An 18,125-nucleotide genomic window follows, 5' to 3' on the forward strand; every position below is an offset into this window, starting at 1 on the left:
GCCACCCTGGATACATCCTGATGCCTTGCCCACAGTCTGGCAATGCGAGCACTATGGAGCTTGCTGGCATGTGGCCTTGGCAGGCCAGGAAGAGGGAGGGACTTCCATGTCCTGAAAATGGAGGTTGCTGGGCTGCTGTTGGACGAATGTCTGCGATGCAATTCACAGTTAGAAAAATTAACCACGGGTTTGGCAATCTCCAGTTTCACATTACGTGAGAATGTGGCCAGTGCGTTAAGTGATAATCAGCAGCCCTGCACATTGTGAAATATGAATATGAACTGATGATTCATATTCAACAGCAAACACTGGACATCTAACAAAAATTGTCTGGAACACGTAATGTCAGAGTTTCAAAAGGCAAAAACATTAATGGGGGAGGGAGGACTGGACTATTTTGCACTTCCCTAATAGAGAAGCATTTTGTGGCACAAGTTGTCCAACTGCATTCAATGAGAAATACTGATGGGAAAGAATGGCTTTTCAGCATGATATGACATGCTCATGTGTATGCTCAGACTAACATCACAAGCAAATATGCTGCAGGAAATCAAGGTGGATTCACACGTGGATTCAAATGCTAATGCTCACATTCTTGGCATGCCACCTGCTACACACGCCGACCCATGTCCAAAGGAGCCTGAAGACTATTCCTCCCGCTTCATATTGATGACACAGCACAACTATAAACATGACTGTAGATGTTCCCTCAGACATGGTACCTGCATGCTCCACAAGTTTAAAAACAAATGGTCATTAGCGCACCCTCCATGTTTCCAGATGTGGGCATACAATCTTCAGAAAGAACTCACAGGCCTAGGTTGCATGCATGACGTCTGGCTGACATCAGACACGGGGGCGTGTCGGGGCCGTGAGGCACGGCCCCTGATTGGTCACGGCCTGGGTTCTTTGAACCCATTGGCCCAATGGTGGCTCCGCCCCTGGCCACCCAGAAGTTTGAGCGGTTGAACCTCTGGAAATGTTTTAAACCTCCTCCCCCACCAGTCACTCAAATGCATTTTAAATTTTAACCCCTGCTAACTTGGCAAAGAGGCACTTTTTAATGTGGTGATTCTCTTTATTGAGCAGGGGGATAGTAACTGACCCTATCCACCCCCAGCACGGTATCTCCAGTGACTGTTGCTGGTGTCTATCTGATGTTTCTTTTTAGATTGTGAGCCCTTTGGGGACAGGGATCCATCTTATTTATTTATTATTTCTCTGTGTAAACTGCCCTGAGCCATTTTTGGAAGGGCGGTATAGAAATGAAATGAAATGAAATGAAATGAAATGAAATGAATAAATAATTGGCAAGGGACAGCAAGGTCAGCAAGGGTCACCAAGAGGAATGAGCAGACCAAACCTCTGAGCCCCCCAAAATAGCTGAAACTCCCCCCCATCACTAAAAAAAACCCCCATCACCATCCACAGATACTTGGGTCACGGTTGGCAATACCGTTCGCAATTTCCCATTCACATAAACTCAAAACTGCGGTTGGGAAAACCATGGTTGGCAAGGGATGATTGTACTATTCTTCCCACTTGTCTCAAAATGTTAATCACTGTTTGGGGAATGCTGTATGAATCTTTAACCCAGCACATGATGTTTAGGTCACACTGCAGATGACTTTATCCCAGGGAGGGGACATTTTTTAAAGAGGTTATGTGTTAAACTACCAAAGTGTATATTCATGAGCGGATTAGATTAGATTAGATTAGATTAGATTAGATTAGATTAGATTGGAAAGGAAAAGGTGGTGTGAAGCAGGGGTACAATTTTAAAAAATTCACACACACACACCCAAGTAACCCCCTTTTGGTGCTACTAGTGGGGGGGGGTTGTGTGTGTGGTGGGGACACAACAGGGCATAGAAATGTTCACAGTGATATTCCTGTTGTAGAAGCAACTGACTGATGTCCTCTTCATTTGCACACTACACTGCACTGCACTGGTGTAATTTGTAATTGCACCACAGTATGGAAAAGCAGAGAACATTCCTCATCAATGTGGGGTTGCATTCTTTGTCTTGACACAATGCCCTGCCAAGGGCAGACAATGAAATCATCAAAACAGGGAGTATTGTGCAGTTGCCTTGACAACATGGTGCTGTGATTCCTTTCCTTTCCCCTCTCCTATTTTGATTGAGGGCAATGGGAGAGCTTTGTTTGGCCTTTAGTGATGCCAGAAATGATTGGCTGTGCAGCACAGTGATATTATTACATTTGTAATGTGGTTTCTGATTGGCTGGGATTGTGTAGTGATTGAGGAGGAAGCCCTAACAAAAAGGAAAAGAATGATTAAGCTTCAAGTGTGATTAGGTTTTTTTAAAAGATGGAAAAGGAGAGGAAGCGATGGAGGTGGGGGTGGTCCCCACCCCTCACTGTCCAGGTTTTGTTACTCAAAGAGGTCAGAGTTCAGCTCATGACTCGTTTAAATTAGTTGATTCTGGGGAATTTCATTATGGTGGGGCTGATTTTGGGAGAGTGTGTTTAACCTTAAGTAGTCAATATGCTTCAATTAAGCATGTGCTAAACTGCTTTTTGATGAGAGGACTGAAAGAGAGAGGCTCTATCCAGAGGATGTATGAAAGAAGTCCAAATTACCCATTAGCATCTAGTAATCATAGCCAATTTTCCTGAAAGATTTTTTCTTTTCAAAGTCTGTAGTGAAAAACCTTTTTACTAAATCTTCTGAGGTATAATTGTATATGGTCTTCCTCTGGCTATACAAGAACTACCATGCAAAGAATGAAAAGCTGCTCATATATATAAGTTAAGTTACAATGATCCATAATTTCATATTGCATAATTGTCCTTCTTGGTAATGATGTTCTTTGCTCTCCTAACCACTCATCCAGAGCCAGGCACTTAGCACTAACTTGTGGGGTATCACATGGGGAGAATAGGGCGAATCTAAAGCCCTGCAGCCTTATAATATTTTTTCCAAAACTTGAAGTTAGATCTCCTCTTGGTATTGACCCCCACCACAAGGATATGCAGTATTTACTTTTTATGGCAATATTGTATTTATATTGCATTGTCCTCATCAGAGGATATTTATGGGGCTGTGGCTTAGTGGCTGAGCATCTGCTTTGCATGCAAGAGGTCCCAGGTCAATCAATGATATCTCCAAACAGGGCTGGGAAATACTTCTGCCTGAACTCCTGGAGAGCTTCTGCTGGTCAGTGTAGAAAATACTGAGCTAGATGGACCAATGATCTGATTCAGTATAAGGCAGCTTCCTATGTTCCTATGCCTATATTGAATTATCTTTATCAAAGGATGAATTGCATAAGTCTACACAAGAGAGATGTGGCTATATGGTGGCAGTAAGATAAAGGGGCTACTGTCTTGTGTGTCAAGCCAGAACAACACCTCTCAGCTGAAGAGCTGCAAAGGGATTAAGGGGTAATAGCTTGAAAATAGTGGGCATGGGAGGAGGTGCTTAACTCTTTCCCTGCTTGAAGCTCTTCTCCATGCAACCCTCTCCCAGATGCTTTCCCCCCAGGTGTGATTGTGAATGTGTGTCTGCCACATCATAAAAAGCTCATTGAGGGTGGGGGTTGCAGGGGAAACATCATGGGCAGGGAAGGGTTATGCTTTCCTCTTCCATCTGCTGCTTCTTTGCAGCAAATAATCCTTTCTTCCACTCTCTGAAGTCTCCATTAAAGGCTCAGGTTCCCATATCTGAATCTGCCACCTACCATATAGTTCCAGTTTTAGGCTAAGTATGAGAAGTAGAAAATTGGTGGATTGGTCCTTATTCTCCAAGTCACAAGAGATTTATAGTACTCCTGACTCTATCAGCTACATGCTTCCCCCCCCCCTTACGCCGAAAAGAAGTTAGAGAAAATTGATTTACAATAGGAGTGCTTTCTTTCTTGACTGTCTCTTGGATTGTTTACCAGATCTTGCTCTTATGCTGAAAAAGTGGATGTATGAACTCTGCCTGAGCAATGGAGTTCACAGCATTTGGAATCTCACCATGTTTGTAGTTGTTATTCAGTCAAGATGGCAGATGTGTACACTGCCTGAACAGACACATAAGGGGGTGAATCATTTGGTTTTTATAGAAATATGAATACAACAAATATTTATATACCTCTTTTCAACAAAAGTCCCCAAGCAGTTTAGATAGATATAAATAAATAAAATGGCTTCCTGACCCCAAGGAGCTCACAATCTAAAAAAAATAAATGTAAGATAGACACCAGCAACAGCCACTGGAGGGATGCTGTGCTGGGGATGGATAGGGCATGTTGCTCTCCCACTGCTAAATAAACAGAATCACCACTTTAAAAAGGTGCCTCTTAGGTCAGCTTGTGAAAATGCTGTGAGAAATCATTGCCTATCATTAAAACAACAGAAATGACCCCTCCAATGAAATCTTAAAGCTGTCATTTGATGCTGTTACATTTGGAACATTGCAACTGGTCTTCTAGAGGTGGATGAGAGCTGGTCTTGTGGTAGCAAGCATGACTTGTCCCCATAGCTAAGCAGGGTCTGCCCTGGTTGCATCTGAATGGGAGACTTGATGTGTGAGCACTGCAAGATATTCCCTTCAGGGGATGAAGCCGCTCTGGGAAGAGCAGAAGGTTTCAAGTTCCCTCCCTGGCATCTCCAAGATAGGGTTGAGAGAGATTCCTGCCTGCAACCTTGGAGAATTTCCTACTGCTACATCCTTAAGCTAGCATAACAGCATTACACTGGGACAACACTAGTCTGGAATGCAAGATCCTGATATAACAGTGTTCATTTGTGCAATGTCTTTGCTCAAGCACAGTGTCCTTCTGCAAGTGCACTGTAAGGAGCAAGGAGAGATAGTTCAAGCACTATAGGAGAACCTCAGTATTTGTGGGGGTTCCGTTCTCTGCTATTACTGCAGATATGGAAACTGTGAATACTGAATTATTGGGGCAATGAAAATCCAGGACTTAGGTTCCCGGAAGTCAGAAAAAAAATGTTTAAAAACTGGTTAAATGGTCCTAGAAACATGGGGGGAGTAGCCTACTGTGCTCCACAGGTCCCCAGCAGGCCACCAGAGCCCCCAGCATAAAAAATTGGCCAAAAATCATGGGGGTTTTGCCAGGTGTGTGTGTGTGTGTGTGTGTGTGTGTGTGTGTGTGTGTGTGTGTGCGCAGAAAATGGCTCCCAATCTCACCCAATCTCAACATGGCGATCGGAAATTACCTCCAAGGTCATTTCCAGCCACCCCAACCCACAGATATGTGGGTTTAATCTCCATTCTGCCTCGCCCACCCCTCGGTGTATGCCAAGGTTGGTTGTCCATTACCCGACCGCAGATATGCGAAACTGTGGGTGGTGAGTCTGCGATTACCAAGGCTCTGCTGTATTTCCACTATCACCACCTGAACTTGAGATATCAGTTCCAAGTTCCAGACCTGTAAATTATCAGATTTCAGTAGTAACTCTGTAGTCCTTATCACTAATTCAGTTGGTTCTGTAAATGTAGTGTTAGGACAAGTATTTCCCCCCTCACCAAATCTTTGGATAAGGCTGCTTTTTTAAAAGACTCATTTTCACACAAAGAACATAATTTCCTATGGCTTTTTGCAGCCTCTTGTAAAATCTGATGTTTTATTTCCATTGAGTTTTTTCACTTTTACATCCCAGAATTTTAGATCAGATATCTGAAACTAAATGTATCGCAGATATAGTTTGTCATAGGAATTGTGGATGCAAATGAGATGTGCATCCCAAGATGGATGTTGTACAGGGGCGTAACTATAATAGAGCAAGGGGAGACAGTTGTCTGGGGGCCCACTGCCTTGGGGAGGCCCCCAGAGGCAAATCACATGACTAACTCCCCCCAGCTGCACACACACCCAGGCTTCCTTCAGTTATATTCATCTTCCAAAATTCATGTCTGTGTTAAGACCTGGAGCTACCAGAACAGCATGTCTTTCTCTAGTAACATTAAATGACTTGCATCGTCCACAATGTACAAAACCTTAAAAAAAAAAATTAGGATGATGAGCTTCAGTGAGGGGGGGCATTTTAAAATCTTGTCTTTGGGCCCACTCCAACCTTGCTACGCCCCTGTTGTACACTACTTTCAGTGAGATGTGTATCTCCACCCTTTAACTCCCAGCTAGCTTATGCAAAAGTTTGCACATTGATTGGTTTGTTTCTTGATGGGAAGTAATGTGTATAGAATCAGAAGGGAAGTGGATTCGGAATGATTATCTCCCACAGAAGAACTGCAATATCTGTGTTAAAAATCAGCGTGCATTCCTCCAGCCTCCCTAACCAACCTGACTCTTATTTCCATAGAGAATTTCGGGAGTTTGCAAATGGTTCTGTCTGTGTGGAGTGTGACCCCCAATGTGAGAAGATGGACAACAACAGAAGCACTTGCAGAGGACCAGTAAGTATAATGTAGAAGCAGTAGCAAGTTTACAAAATAGTCGATGGCTGCTAGTGCATACAGGTACTTTATTTTTAACTTGATGGTTACCCTTTCAATGACTGTTGCAAAGTGCTAGCTGTAAACTGCAATACTTCACTATAATAAAAGGTGTGCTCATAACTTTTGACTTAATTTAATTTGTGTGTAAATGAAACTCAATGAATGTCCCAGTGAAGTGGATTAAACTCCATGAGATCTTGTGCTGAAATTAAATGTGTTTAGTCTTTAATATGTGGCAAGACTCATTGTTTTGCTGCAATAGTCTAACACAATTATTCATCTGAAAGTTTTCCATAGCCTGCACATGAATAAATAAATGCTAGAACCAGCATGGTAAAGTGCATAGATTCTCATTGTTGGGTCCCCGGATGTTATTGGACTTCAACTCCCATAATCCCCAGCCCCAGTGGCCTTTGGTTGGGGATTATGGGAGTTAAAGTCCAATAACATCTGGGGACCCAACATTGAGAATCCCTGGTATAGTGGATAACATGTGAGACTTGGATTGGGAAAATCCATGTTTAAATTCCTGCTCACCCATGAACCTCACTTGGGCCTGTCACTATTTTTTAGTCTAATCTGCCCTAATCCACACAACAGATTTGCTGTGAAGATAAAATGAGAAGGGGGCCATATGTTCCACTCACTGGGTTTCTTGAAAGAAAAGTGGGAGAAACATGTAAAAATAAATAAAAAGAAATTCACACAGCGACATGGCCACAAGGGCAAAGGAAGCTGTGTTGCTAATTATTTCACAGGTGCTATCCAGTTGGAATTTGACAGTCATACATCATGCTTCATGCATCACTTGCAACAGAAATGGATACACTAGAAGAATTTAACTTTCCCCACAATGTATTTTTATTTGATTGCTGGAAAAACTGGAAATACTTTTAACAGAAATAGGGCCTTGAGGGAACACATCTAGATTCCATGCATCAAATAAAGAATAATTGCACATATAGTTCTTAAGATGCATGAAGTTAGATTAGTGCTTCATTGGTCAAAATGAATGACTCTTAGAGGCAATAAGTAACCAGTCCAGAATCTGGATTAGTGTGTAGTATCTTCCTGACGGTCCATTCCAAACTAGTTATAAATTGCCATGTCTGCCCTTGCAACAATTTTAAAATTATTCCTGATGTGGAATAATGTGGAATTAGATGAGGAATAAAAGTCATTGGTGGAATAATGTAGAATTATATAAGGAATAGAAGTCAATTATAAATATGGTGGTGATCCCATGGAGAAATAAAGATATCATTTTGAAACTGGGCTCCAAAATATATGATATCATATCTGGTGTATATATAGATTCAGTAGCTCTTAAGAAGCTTCGGAAATGTGGGAAAGAATGTGAACGTGCTGGGTTTCTTCTTTCTGTATAGGGCGCAGATCACTGCACCAAGTGCTTTCATTTTAAAGATGGCCCCAATTGTGTGGAAAAGTGCCCTGATGGCGTGCAGGGAACAAACAGCTTCATTTTCAAATATGCCAATGAGGACCGTGAATGTCATTCTTGTCATCCAAACTGTACCCAAGGGTAAGCTTATATACTTTTAATACCTGACAATTTCACTGACCAATGTTTCCTTGAAATATTGTGATATTGCCATTTTATTTATTTTTTTATATCTGTGTAAACCGCTTTGGAAACTATAGTTGAAAAGCGGTATATAAATATTTGTTGTATTGTATTGTATTGTATTGTATATTTTGAAAGACTGGTAAATTAAGAAATATACATTTGCCTCCCTGCCTGTCTTAATTCGCTCTGGTTAATTCCCAATTTGTCCTGAATACTAACTTGAATCTTAAGTTGATCTTTTGCCAATGAAAGGCACTTCCATTTGCTGAAGAGGGGCATTTTCACCAATTCCCCCTTCCTGCTGCAGTCCACCCACCTTATGCTACATGACATGCTGCTCCAAAGGATGTTCACAACCCCCAAAAGCCAATTTATGGGAAGGTCAAGGGGCTGCCAGTGGAAGGGGGAGGTGAAAAAGCCCTGTTCTGCCAATGGAACTTTGCCTCAATGATGGAACAGAACTTAGAATCCAAGCTGTTGTTTATGGCTTGGATGTTATCAACATTATTTGGACTTTGGGTGATAAGGCAGTGTTTAGGTATATAAATATTCTTAATAGTAATAGTTTGCAAATCCTATAAATAAAAGAATAAATACTTGTGTTTATGTGTATAAATAAGGTCTAACCCAGCTGAAGTTCAGTTGTTATCATCTAACTTTCAGACTAATGCTGTGCAGACATGCCATCATTTTCTGTTGTGCAACAGGGGAAGGGTGTTTTCCGGCTATCTTCCACTCCTTCTGCCGCTACCTGTGCATCCTGAAATTAAGTCATGCAGCCCTTGGGGACATAGTTCCATGAGGCTACAGAGGGATGGGGAGATTGTCGAAAATAGGCCCTCCCTTCTTGGACAACAAAAAATGCTGGCACATTAGTGCAATGTTAGATTTAATATAATTATAGCTGTTTACACAGGATAGGTGTTATTGACTGGTTTGTTTTATCCAGACATCGAGCCCAAGGACCTGGGATGGCTGAATTTTATTATCAATGTTGTTGCTGTTATTATAAATATCGACGCAAAATATAGGCTGTTCCCAGTAAAGTTGCTTTTTGTAATTGGCCGATGGTGATTTCTGTGGCCCCTATGTGTTGAGGTGCTCTTCAAGTTGTTTTGGAATTGCACCTAGGGCGCCAATTACCACGGGGATTATTTTGGTCTTTTTCTGCCACAGCCTTTCAATTTCAATTTGTAGATCTTTGTATTTGGTAATTGTTTTCTATTTCTTTTTCTTCTATTCTGCTATCCCCTGGTATTGCTATGTCGATTATTTTGACTTGTTTTTCTTTCTTCTCGACTACAATTATATCTGGTGTATTGTGTGGCAGCTGTTTGTCTGCTTGTAGTCGGAAGTCCCATAAAATTTTTGCATCTTCATTTTCTACCACTTTTTCAATGTTATGGTCCCACCAATTTTTGGCTACAGGTAGCTTGTCTTTTTTGCAGATGTTCCAGTGTATCATCCCTGCTATCTTGTCATGCCTTTGTTGGTAGTCAGTCTGCACGATCTTTTTACAACAGCTGATTAGGTGGTCCACTGTTTCATCTGCTTCTTTACAAAGGCGGCACTTGCTGTTTGTTGTTGATTTTTTGACTTTTGCTCTTATTGCATTTGTTCTAAGTGCCTATTCTTGTGCAGCCAGTATTAAACCCTCTGTTTCTTTCTTCAAGTTGCCATTAATTATTATTGTTGTTGTTGTTATTATGATTACTTCTGTGCATTCCTATGCTGTTATACTGATACTGTTATAGGACATGTATAGGATTATACTGCAAGTCCCTTCCATTGAAAGCAAATATGTTTAAAAGAGCCTAAACTGGTTGGATTGTTTGTGTGTGTGCATGTTTGTGTGTGTGTGAATATGAATGATATAGAATAAATAGTTGATTTTAAAGTAGTATGTGGGTTGGGAACAGTATTTTGCTGATGCTACTCGGTAAAACACAGTTTGTGGAGTTTTACAATGATTTATAAATAATAATTAAAAATGCATCAGCATGAAATGTCAGTTGTGGTTAGAATATCTCTGACCTTTTGCATATTATAAAATCTTTAAAGATTATGCTATTAATTGAAGTATCCATTCATGCACTTTCCCCCCTTCTTAAGCCACAGTTATACAAATATTACTTTCATATAGTGTAACCGAAATAGTTTTAAAAACCCTATCTATATCTGGAAAACAACGTAATCTTCTGAGGATTTGCTTTTAGGCATCTGTGATCACATTTCCGCTTCAGTTATTAAGTTCCAATGACTTGTGTTTAACGCTTCTCCACCAGACCTATTAAAATGGCTCTTGTTTTTTATAAATGCCCCTTGTGATGGTGCACACTTGTGCGGAAGCATCCTCAATAGTTCTTAGCATGAAAGCTGGCTCAGATACAGAATCTCATTCATATTTATTTAACCAAGAGCCTTTTCTTTGGTTCTGAGTATCACATCTTGGCATTAATGTTCGTGGAGCAGATGTCATGGGACACTGTTAAAAATAAAGTACCCACTTCCAGAAGACTTCAATGGAATGTGTTTCAGTAGATAATGATTAAAATTGAAGAACCAGGTCATTTTGTAAGATTACTTTTGGAATGAATTGTTTAAAAGAAAACATGGTGGCCTTGTTCAAGCTGACTGGGCTTGCTGATTGACACATGCATTACCCTCCAAGTGATTTGGTTTTTATTCGCTTTTAGCAGCATCTGACCCTGGTAATATCTGGATTGGCCAGAAAGTAACATGGATCAGCTGCCGAGCAGTGCCATTAGAGACTGCTACATAAATAGTTTGCCCAGTGCTTAATATAGTGCTTTGCAATTGGTTTGGTGTGGCTTGGTTTGAGTCAGAATGCCACATCCTTTCTTTGCTCAAACATTTCCAGTGGGCAGTGATAACCTGGCTACATCTTGCACTCATCACATGAAAAGTAACCCTGTGTAAGCCAGGCTCTGAGTGCTGCAAATTCTGAAGGCGTCCACAGAGCCAGGCAGAGAAAGCTGGAGAGGACTGTAGAGCCACTGATTTCCTTTGTCTGTTGTTGAGCTCTGCTTCTCTTATCTTGCCTTGGCAGCTAATTGTCCCAACTCTTCCGCTTCCAACCCTTTGAGAAAAATTGTCATTAAAGGTATTTGAGATAAGCATGGAGAGAAATAATGGAGTCACAAAGATGACCAACAGTTCCTGCTTCCATGTTGGCTTACTCATAATCCCCTTTAGGTCTCCCTGCCCTGCAGCATGGGAGTTTCCAGCATTTTCAACCACCAGGGACTAGCTTAAATGGGGCAACTTTTCAGGTGATGCATGCAATGTGCAATTAGGATCTAAACGGATACATTTTCAAAAGTGACTTTTGAGCACATTGGATATAGGCATGATATAGAGACATAGCATGATAATATCAAGGACTAACATGTTACACAGCCTTACACTGGTGTTTCTGATTGGCATATGCTGTTATGGGCGTCTAAGGAAACATCAGCTATCTTGCACAAAAACACTCTTGCACAGGGACCATGTGCACACACTTTTGGAGTAAAAACATATATGGTTCCCAATGTTAGTTGCACTCGTGAAGTACATGTGTGCTGGTTTAAGTATTTGCACAAGAGTGCTTTTGTGCAAGACCACCAGCATTTCCTTAGATGCTCACAGCAACATGGGCTGATTGGAAATGCTGGCATAAGCCTGTGTAACATGTCAGCCTGTAACAACTAATAATAATAATAATAATAATGATGATGATGATGATGATGATGACACTTGTCACTACATGGGGTAGTGTGGGCTGTGAACATTTAACGTGGGCACTTGAGTTAAAAATGGTTAACCTACAATGAGACAGCAGAGTTAATGCCCAACCAAGAGCAAGAGACAACAACAAACCCTTCATCCTGTAAAATAATCATTCACAAGAGGCTTTTATTGTTTTGCAGCTAAAATTAAACCAGTAAATTATTCAATAAAATGTTGATGTCAACAGCTGTTGCCATTCAAAATGAGACCTTTTGCTGTTTTTGCAAATCTAATTACAATGGAGCCATTAGGGAAATGAAAGTAAGATCGCAGAGACACTGCCAGAATCTGTTGTAGAGGCATCTTCCATTTGGCCCTTCAAAATCAGAATTATACAATAAGAAAATTGGAAGTGCTGTTGGAAAGGAGAGAGAGCAAGAGAGCGAGAGAGCGTGGAGGATTTCTAATGGTAGTATTAATGGATTAAGTCAGATGAAAGTGCTGTATTCTAGCTCAAAAAGAAGTTTAGGCACTCTACAAATTAGATAGATAGATAGATAGATAGATAGATAGATAGATAGATAGATAGAGTGCATGAGAGGGAGGAGATCAAAATGCAAACTCCTCCCATGCAAACTGGCTTGTTGTGTTTTGAATCTTGCCCAACAACAGCCAGAGAACTTGATGTGCCAGAAGCAGGGATGCCAAGCATTGCTGCCTCCAGCACGTGCCTCCTTTCGTTGTTTATTTGTAGAGGATGAAACGGCAGCAACTTCACTAGGTGCACATGCAAATGCAAGCTCCCACACCCTCTTCCTCAGCAGCAGTAGCAGCAGTGATATGTGCAGCTGCTGCCTGCTTTGGCACACACCCTCTTACTTCCGTATTGTGTTGCTGTCATAATACAAAGGAAGAAGCAGATATGGAAATAGTGAACGGTAAGTACAGTATTGGAGAGGATTTATAAGATGCCTTTTGATTCCTCCTTTGCATCACTAGCCCTATGAAATACATAGAAGGTGTGTGCTGGGCTAGGAGGACACCTTCCTGAGTGCCTCTTTGTGGAGTAGTAGCCATGCCATTGCTGGGCAGAAAGCCACTCTGATGGTTTCAGGTGGAAGAGGGAGGCAGGAGGAGCAATAGGGAGCATCTCACCACTCCCAAAATTCACTGCTTGTGGCAACTACCTCGGTTCACCTCATAGGGAGCCACTATATGTTTTACTAGCCCCACTGAAGTTGAGCCTGACTTGGAAAAGGACTTATGCCTCACTTCTGCTGCTCCCCTGCTTTCTCCTCCCCACCCCACGCAAAAAAAAAATGCCTTTGGAAATAACAGGTAGCAGAGCACAGGAGAATGAGTCAAGAGAGGATCTGTGGGACCTCTCCCTAGAGCAAATGGCACTCCACATTGCCCACCCAATATCATGGGGTTTGACTACGAGCTCTCAGCTGATCCTCATCTAGAAATGAGTTGGAAATTCACAGTTTTGTATTTTGTTAATCCCTTAATGGCTGAACATAACATAAGGAGAGCCCTACTGGATCAGGCCCAAGCCCTATCTAGACTAGCATCCTGTTTCACACAGTGGCCCACCAGATGCTTCTGGGGAGTTCACAGGCAAGAGGTTAGGGAATGCCCTCTCTCCTGCTGTTGCTCCCCTGCAACTGGTATTGAGAGGCATCATGCTTTTGAGGCTAGAGGTGGTCCACAGCCACCTGACTAGTAGCCATTTATAGATCTGTCCTCCATGAATTTATCTAAGCACCTTTTAAAGCCTTCTAGGTTGGTGGCCATCACCACATCCATGTCAAAGAATTCCATAGATTAATTATGCACTGTGTAAAAAAGTACTTCCTCTTGTCAGTCCTAAATTTCCCAACCTTCAGTTTCATGGGATGACCTAGTGTTGTGAGAGAGGGAGAAAAATTTCTGTCCTCTCTCACCATTCCATGCATAATTGTATAAACCTATCATGTCTCCCCTTGGTCTCCTCTTTTCCAAAGTAAAGAGCCCCAGATGCTATAGCCTAGCCTCATAAGGTAGGTGCTCCAGGCCCCTGATCTTCTTGGCTGCCCTCTTATGCACCTTTTCCAGCTCTACAATATCCTTCTTAAGATATGGTGACCAAAACTGTTCACAGTTCTCCAGATATGGCCCCACTACAGATTTGTGCAAAGGCATTATAATATTTGTATTTTTATTGTCAATCCCCTTCCTAATCATCCCTAGCATGGGAATGACCTTTTCCACAGCTGCCGTGCTGAAAGTGAGTTTGAGATTTTTTTTTCTTCCCATGGAAATCTGTGAAGTGTTCTACTTTCTGTTTCTGCTGTCTGCCTCTCTGTTCCTGCTAAGAAGGGCGGGGGGGAATCATCAAAAATCACAAGATTGTCCAATTTTCTTGAAATAAAAAGCACCAGATTTCTGTCATTCTGGACTACTTGTGTGTTCGATTTCAGAACTATATGCCCATCCATTTAAAAAAATGTAAAGGAGTTGAGCAGAAAAGGGGGTGGCATTTAATGAAGGCAAAGGGCAGATTGCTCCACATGGGTGTTCTGATAGTCAAAGTGTGGGCTTTAGATCCAGAGGTTTTTGTAAAGTTCTGGCTTTTAAAAAGCTAGAGTTCACTATTTTTATCCATTTTAAAAATATTTATCAATTTATCAGTTCATTTCAAATTCACTATAGGGGGTCCTGCCATCCTTCCCTACAGGTGTGCCCAATTTCAAAGCACTAGGCCCAGGCATTTTTTAAAATATTCCATTTCCCCATTGACTTCTAGGTGGGGAGGGATCCAATTTCCGATCAGGTTTCCAACCAGAAATCTGACTCTGAGCCAATATCCAAAATCAATATTCCAATACGGTATTTTCAAAATTGGATTGGATCAGATCCAATATTTTCAATGATGCACACCCCTGCTGGATACACATAAATTTAGCTAGTGAAGCTTTTCCAACCTATCTTCATGCTAGAAAAAAACCTTCATTTCCTAGATTTCTGCATTTCAGTCTGTTGTTAAACACAGAAGTAAGGCCAGTATTAGCATTGGCTAAATCCTGTTGGTGAGTCTGAATCCACTCCCTACAATCAGATGGACAAGAACAAGTTTGAAAGGTGGTACTCTTCCTGATATCCCTCAAGGTGTTGGATCATCAATTAGTTCTTTTACTGCAACTTCCGGAATTGATGGGGCTTGAGAGTAGAGCACATATAACCCTTACTGAGAGTTTATGAGAGCTTAATGAGGGCTTTACTCCAAATGCTTTTACTTTTACAGACAGAATTCTTCCCTTTTCTAACCCTTCCCATTTGAATTCACATTTCACCTTTTTTTTCTATTGCCAAGCTACTAAAAATGACAGTATTAACAGTAATTTTGCCAACTTTCTCTGCTACCCATCTATTCTGAAACACCTAGGCTAAATTGCCTTCTAGAGCGGGTTCTTTTGCTTCAGTCAAATGTGCTTCCTAATAACGTTCTAGTCTTTTTCTTATTAGAGATGAGAAGGTTCTCTTGCCATCAGTCAGAATATCCTAGGCATAAAGAGGAGGCTTAATGGGGGAAAATATCTATTAATAATCCTGTAGCTCAAAACAACCAACAAGGTATCACTCAGAAGTATTTTTCCTGATATTTTCATAAACCTTGTTCCCAATTTAAAATGTACTTCTGTAACTCAGTCATTTTGTTTAACTCTGAGTGGTCATAATGAATACCCCACATGTCTGGAGTTTATGCCTCATCTATCTTCTTGCCAGTATTGTCAGACTCTCACTTGCACATTCCCTAGAACATAAAGGGAATTAATTAGTACTCTCCCTTCCCTTTTTCATTTTTCAGTTCATAATTCTCCAATGTCATGACTTTCTAATAAAAATCAATTCTTAGGTTTCCTCCATCCTTTTACAGGACTCCCCAAGTGGAAATAAAAAGCGCTGTAATAGGAATGTGCTATCTGGCTTGATATTTGGCCCACAACAGGAATGGCAGGAAAAAATCATAATACTGCTCCATGTAGCGTGTCTTTAATTCTCCGTGGTAGATTGAGAATGCTGAGATGAAACTGAGAGAAGCAGGACAGCTAAAATACTTGTCAAAAAAGCACAGAACTGCCTTGCCATACCAATCCCATGCAGCCTACTAATGAAGTGTTGCTTTGATATGCATCCACTAATAGAAAGCAGACCAATGACTTTCAAGTCCACATAAGCTGATTCCCTCTGTCAATACCTGATGTTTCTGATGAAGGAAGACTTCTCTCTCTGGTCCATCTTATGCTGTGCAACACTTTTCAAGAAAGCTAGATATGAATATTTCATTCAGCCGTATTATTATAGTCATCTCTTTCAGGAAAACCAGTGCCAGCCTCCTCCTTTCTTCTGCATGACTCTTTGGGTTTCTCACTTTCCTGGCACTACAAAAGTAGGGTTCACAGTGGTTTCCCCCTGAAAAAGTAGGAGGCTTTTTCAGTCATTACAGCACTCCAGGTTCCCCGGCCAGATGGAGATGGTAGATGAGCTTGTGTACTGAATGTTGAAACATGTAAAGATAGCCTGCGAATCCTTTAGACATATTGCAGTGAATGCACATTTTGATAAGAAAAGAAACAGAATAATTTAAGCATTTTTCACAGGCATGTACTGAATAGAGTTGCTCCTGGGTCAGATTCCATCCCCTTCCATTGCACTATGTTCTCTTTCCGATTATCAAATTCAGTTTAGATCAGTGACTTTAATGATGATACTCAACAGAAGAAAGCATGGCATTTTATTTGATTCTTCCTTTATTCTAAAAATATATCTTGCTTTTTGGAGAAAATGCACAAACAAGATGAGAATTGTGTACATTTAAATCAAAGGGTTTTGTTAACTCAGACAACTGGTGAGTCACAAAGAGTAATACAACAGTACTCTGCTCCTCACAAGCCTTTGAGAATACTTGCAGCAGAAAGGCTAGAAAGACTGCAAGACAACAGGTCCCCTTTTATGCCAGGCAGGCAGTGAGCTCTCTATGGGCTCTCTGGCATCTGATTTGAAGAAGCCCCTTTCCATAGTTAAAGGAAGTCTCCATATTTAATGTTTTCTGATGTACCAGAGAAGGGAGACTAAAAATGTGTGCATCCTTCTTCATTATCAGCACAGTGTTCTTGGAACTGCTGAGGATGCCATATGAGGGAGAAATGTTTTTTAAAAAGATCTGTGGCTGAATGGAAAAGACACCCTTGCAGTACAAGGCAGTAGAGATATCATGTGCCTATCTCAATTCTCTTATTTATACCCTAAATGTTATAGAAATTCAAACTTTACACTTGAAAGGAAGTTCTATTTCTCTGGCTGCTTACCTGTTCCTAGTTTGTTTAGGAGGATGTAAAGTTCATTTATAAAGATACCTACAACAGCCCATGTTTCCCTGCAATTTATATTTATGCCAAAAATAAAAATTAGCATTTTGCCAGAAGAAGGCAAGGATACACTGTAGAAAAAAAATTAGAAATCTGTCTGATGTTCTGGTTCATTGAAATTGATGTGTTCATTCCCATACCAGATTGTTATTCAGAGTAAAGATTTTTTTAAATGGGATTAAATTTAATAAACTAACTCATGTCAAGTGCCCATGAAGAGGGCAAAAAGGAGACATTCTGCTTAAATTGTCTCATAAAACCCATCAGTGAGAGTTTGGCCTCATCAATGTCCAGGAATTAACTAAGTATAGAAGTTAAGCTGTTCAACTATTATGAACTAAACTGGAAGTCCAGAATACCACTCTGATCCAGTGTGTTTGGATATAGGCCTGGAGGACAATAGAACATCAGTTTACCTATTGGCTTATTTATTTATGTATTTATTTTGTTTATATACCCCCTGATTCCAAAGGCTCTAGGTGGTATGGGTGGCCATGAGTAATATACTTTACTGAAGTGCCAGTTCCCCAACTGTACACAGGAAATTCCCCCCACTTTTTTGGAAGGCCTATGCAATGACCAGCAAGTTGAGTTTATCTCTTGGACAGGAGGCAGGACTACAAAGAGAAGGATGACATCTGACATAACAACTCTTCATCCTGCTTTGAGAAAAGACACAGAATCTAAATGGGATTCAAGTCTCTGTAGAAAGAGAGTGGAAATAAAATGGAAATAAAAGCAGTTCAGGGGTTCTACACAAAATGCCCCAAATAGTGTACTATATAAAATAATAAAAGTGTGACCAAAATCACATTCTTTATCTGCATAAGATTAATTTTTAAAACATAGCCAGAACATGTTTTCATTCAAGACCTAGCTATCATAAGCTTGATTGAAAAGAAATCGTGCTCAGGGATCACACAACTAGTTAGTATGCTGCAATGTGTTCAGTTGGAATTAGCCA

General features: G+C 40.8%; 1 protein-coding gene across 5 annotated transcripts in view; it reads left to right on the top strand.

Moving 5' to 3' along the window:
* Positions 1-18,125, top strand: part of ERBB4 (erb-b2 receptor tyrosine kinase 4) — a 1,268,185-nt gene that overhangs the window by 981,205 nt on the left and 268,855 nt on the right. For all 5 annotated transcript variants that reach the window (XM_053283383.1, XM_053283386.1, XM_053283382.1 and 2 more), the window contains exons 14-15: positions 6,295-6,388; positions 7,819-7,973. In XM_053283383.1, the coding sequence (XP_053139358.1) occupies positions 6,295-6,388; positions 7,819-7,973 (249 nt within the window). The remainder of the gene's footprint in view (positions 1-6,294; positions 6,389-7,818; positions 7,974-18,125) is intronic.

Source organism: Hemicordylus capensis, chromosome 1 (genome assembly GCF_027244095.1).
Source record: "Hemicordylus capensis ecotype Gifberg chromosome 1, rHemCap1.1.pri, whole genome shotgun sequence".
In the NCBI taxonomy this organism is placed as follows: domain Eukaryota; kingdom Metazoa; phylum Chordata; class Lepidosauria; order Squamata; family Cordylidae; genus Hemicordylus; species Hemicordylus capensis.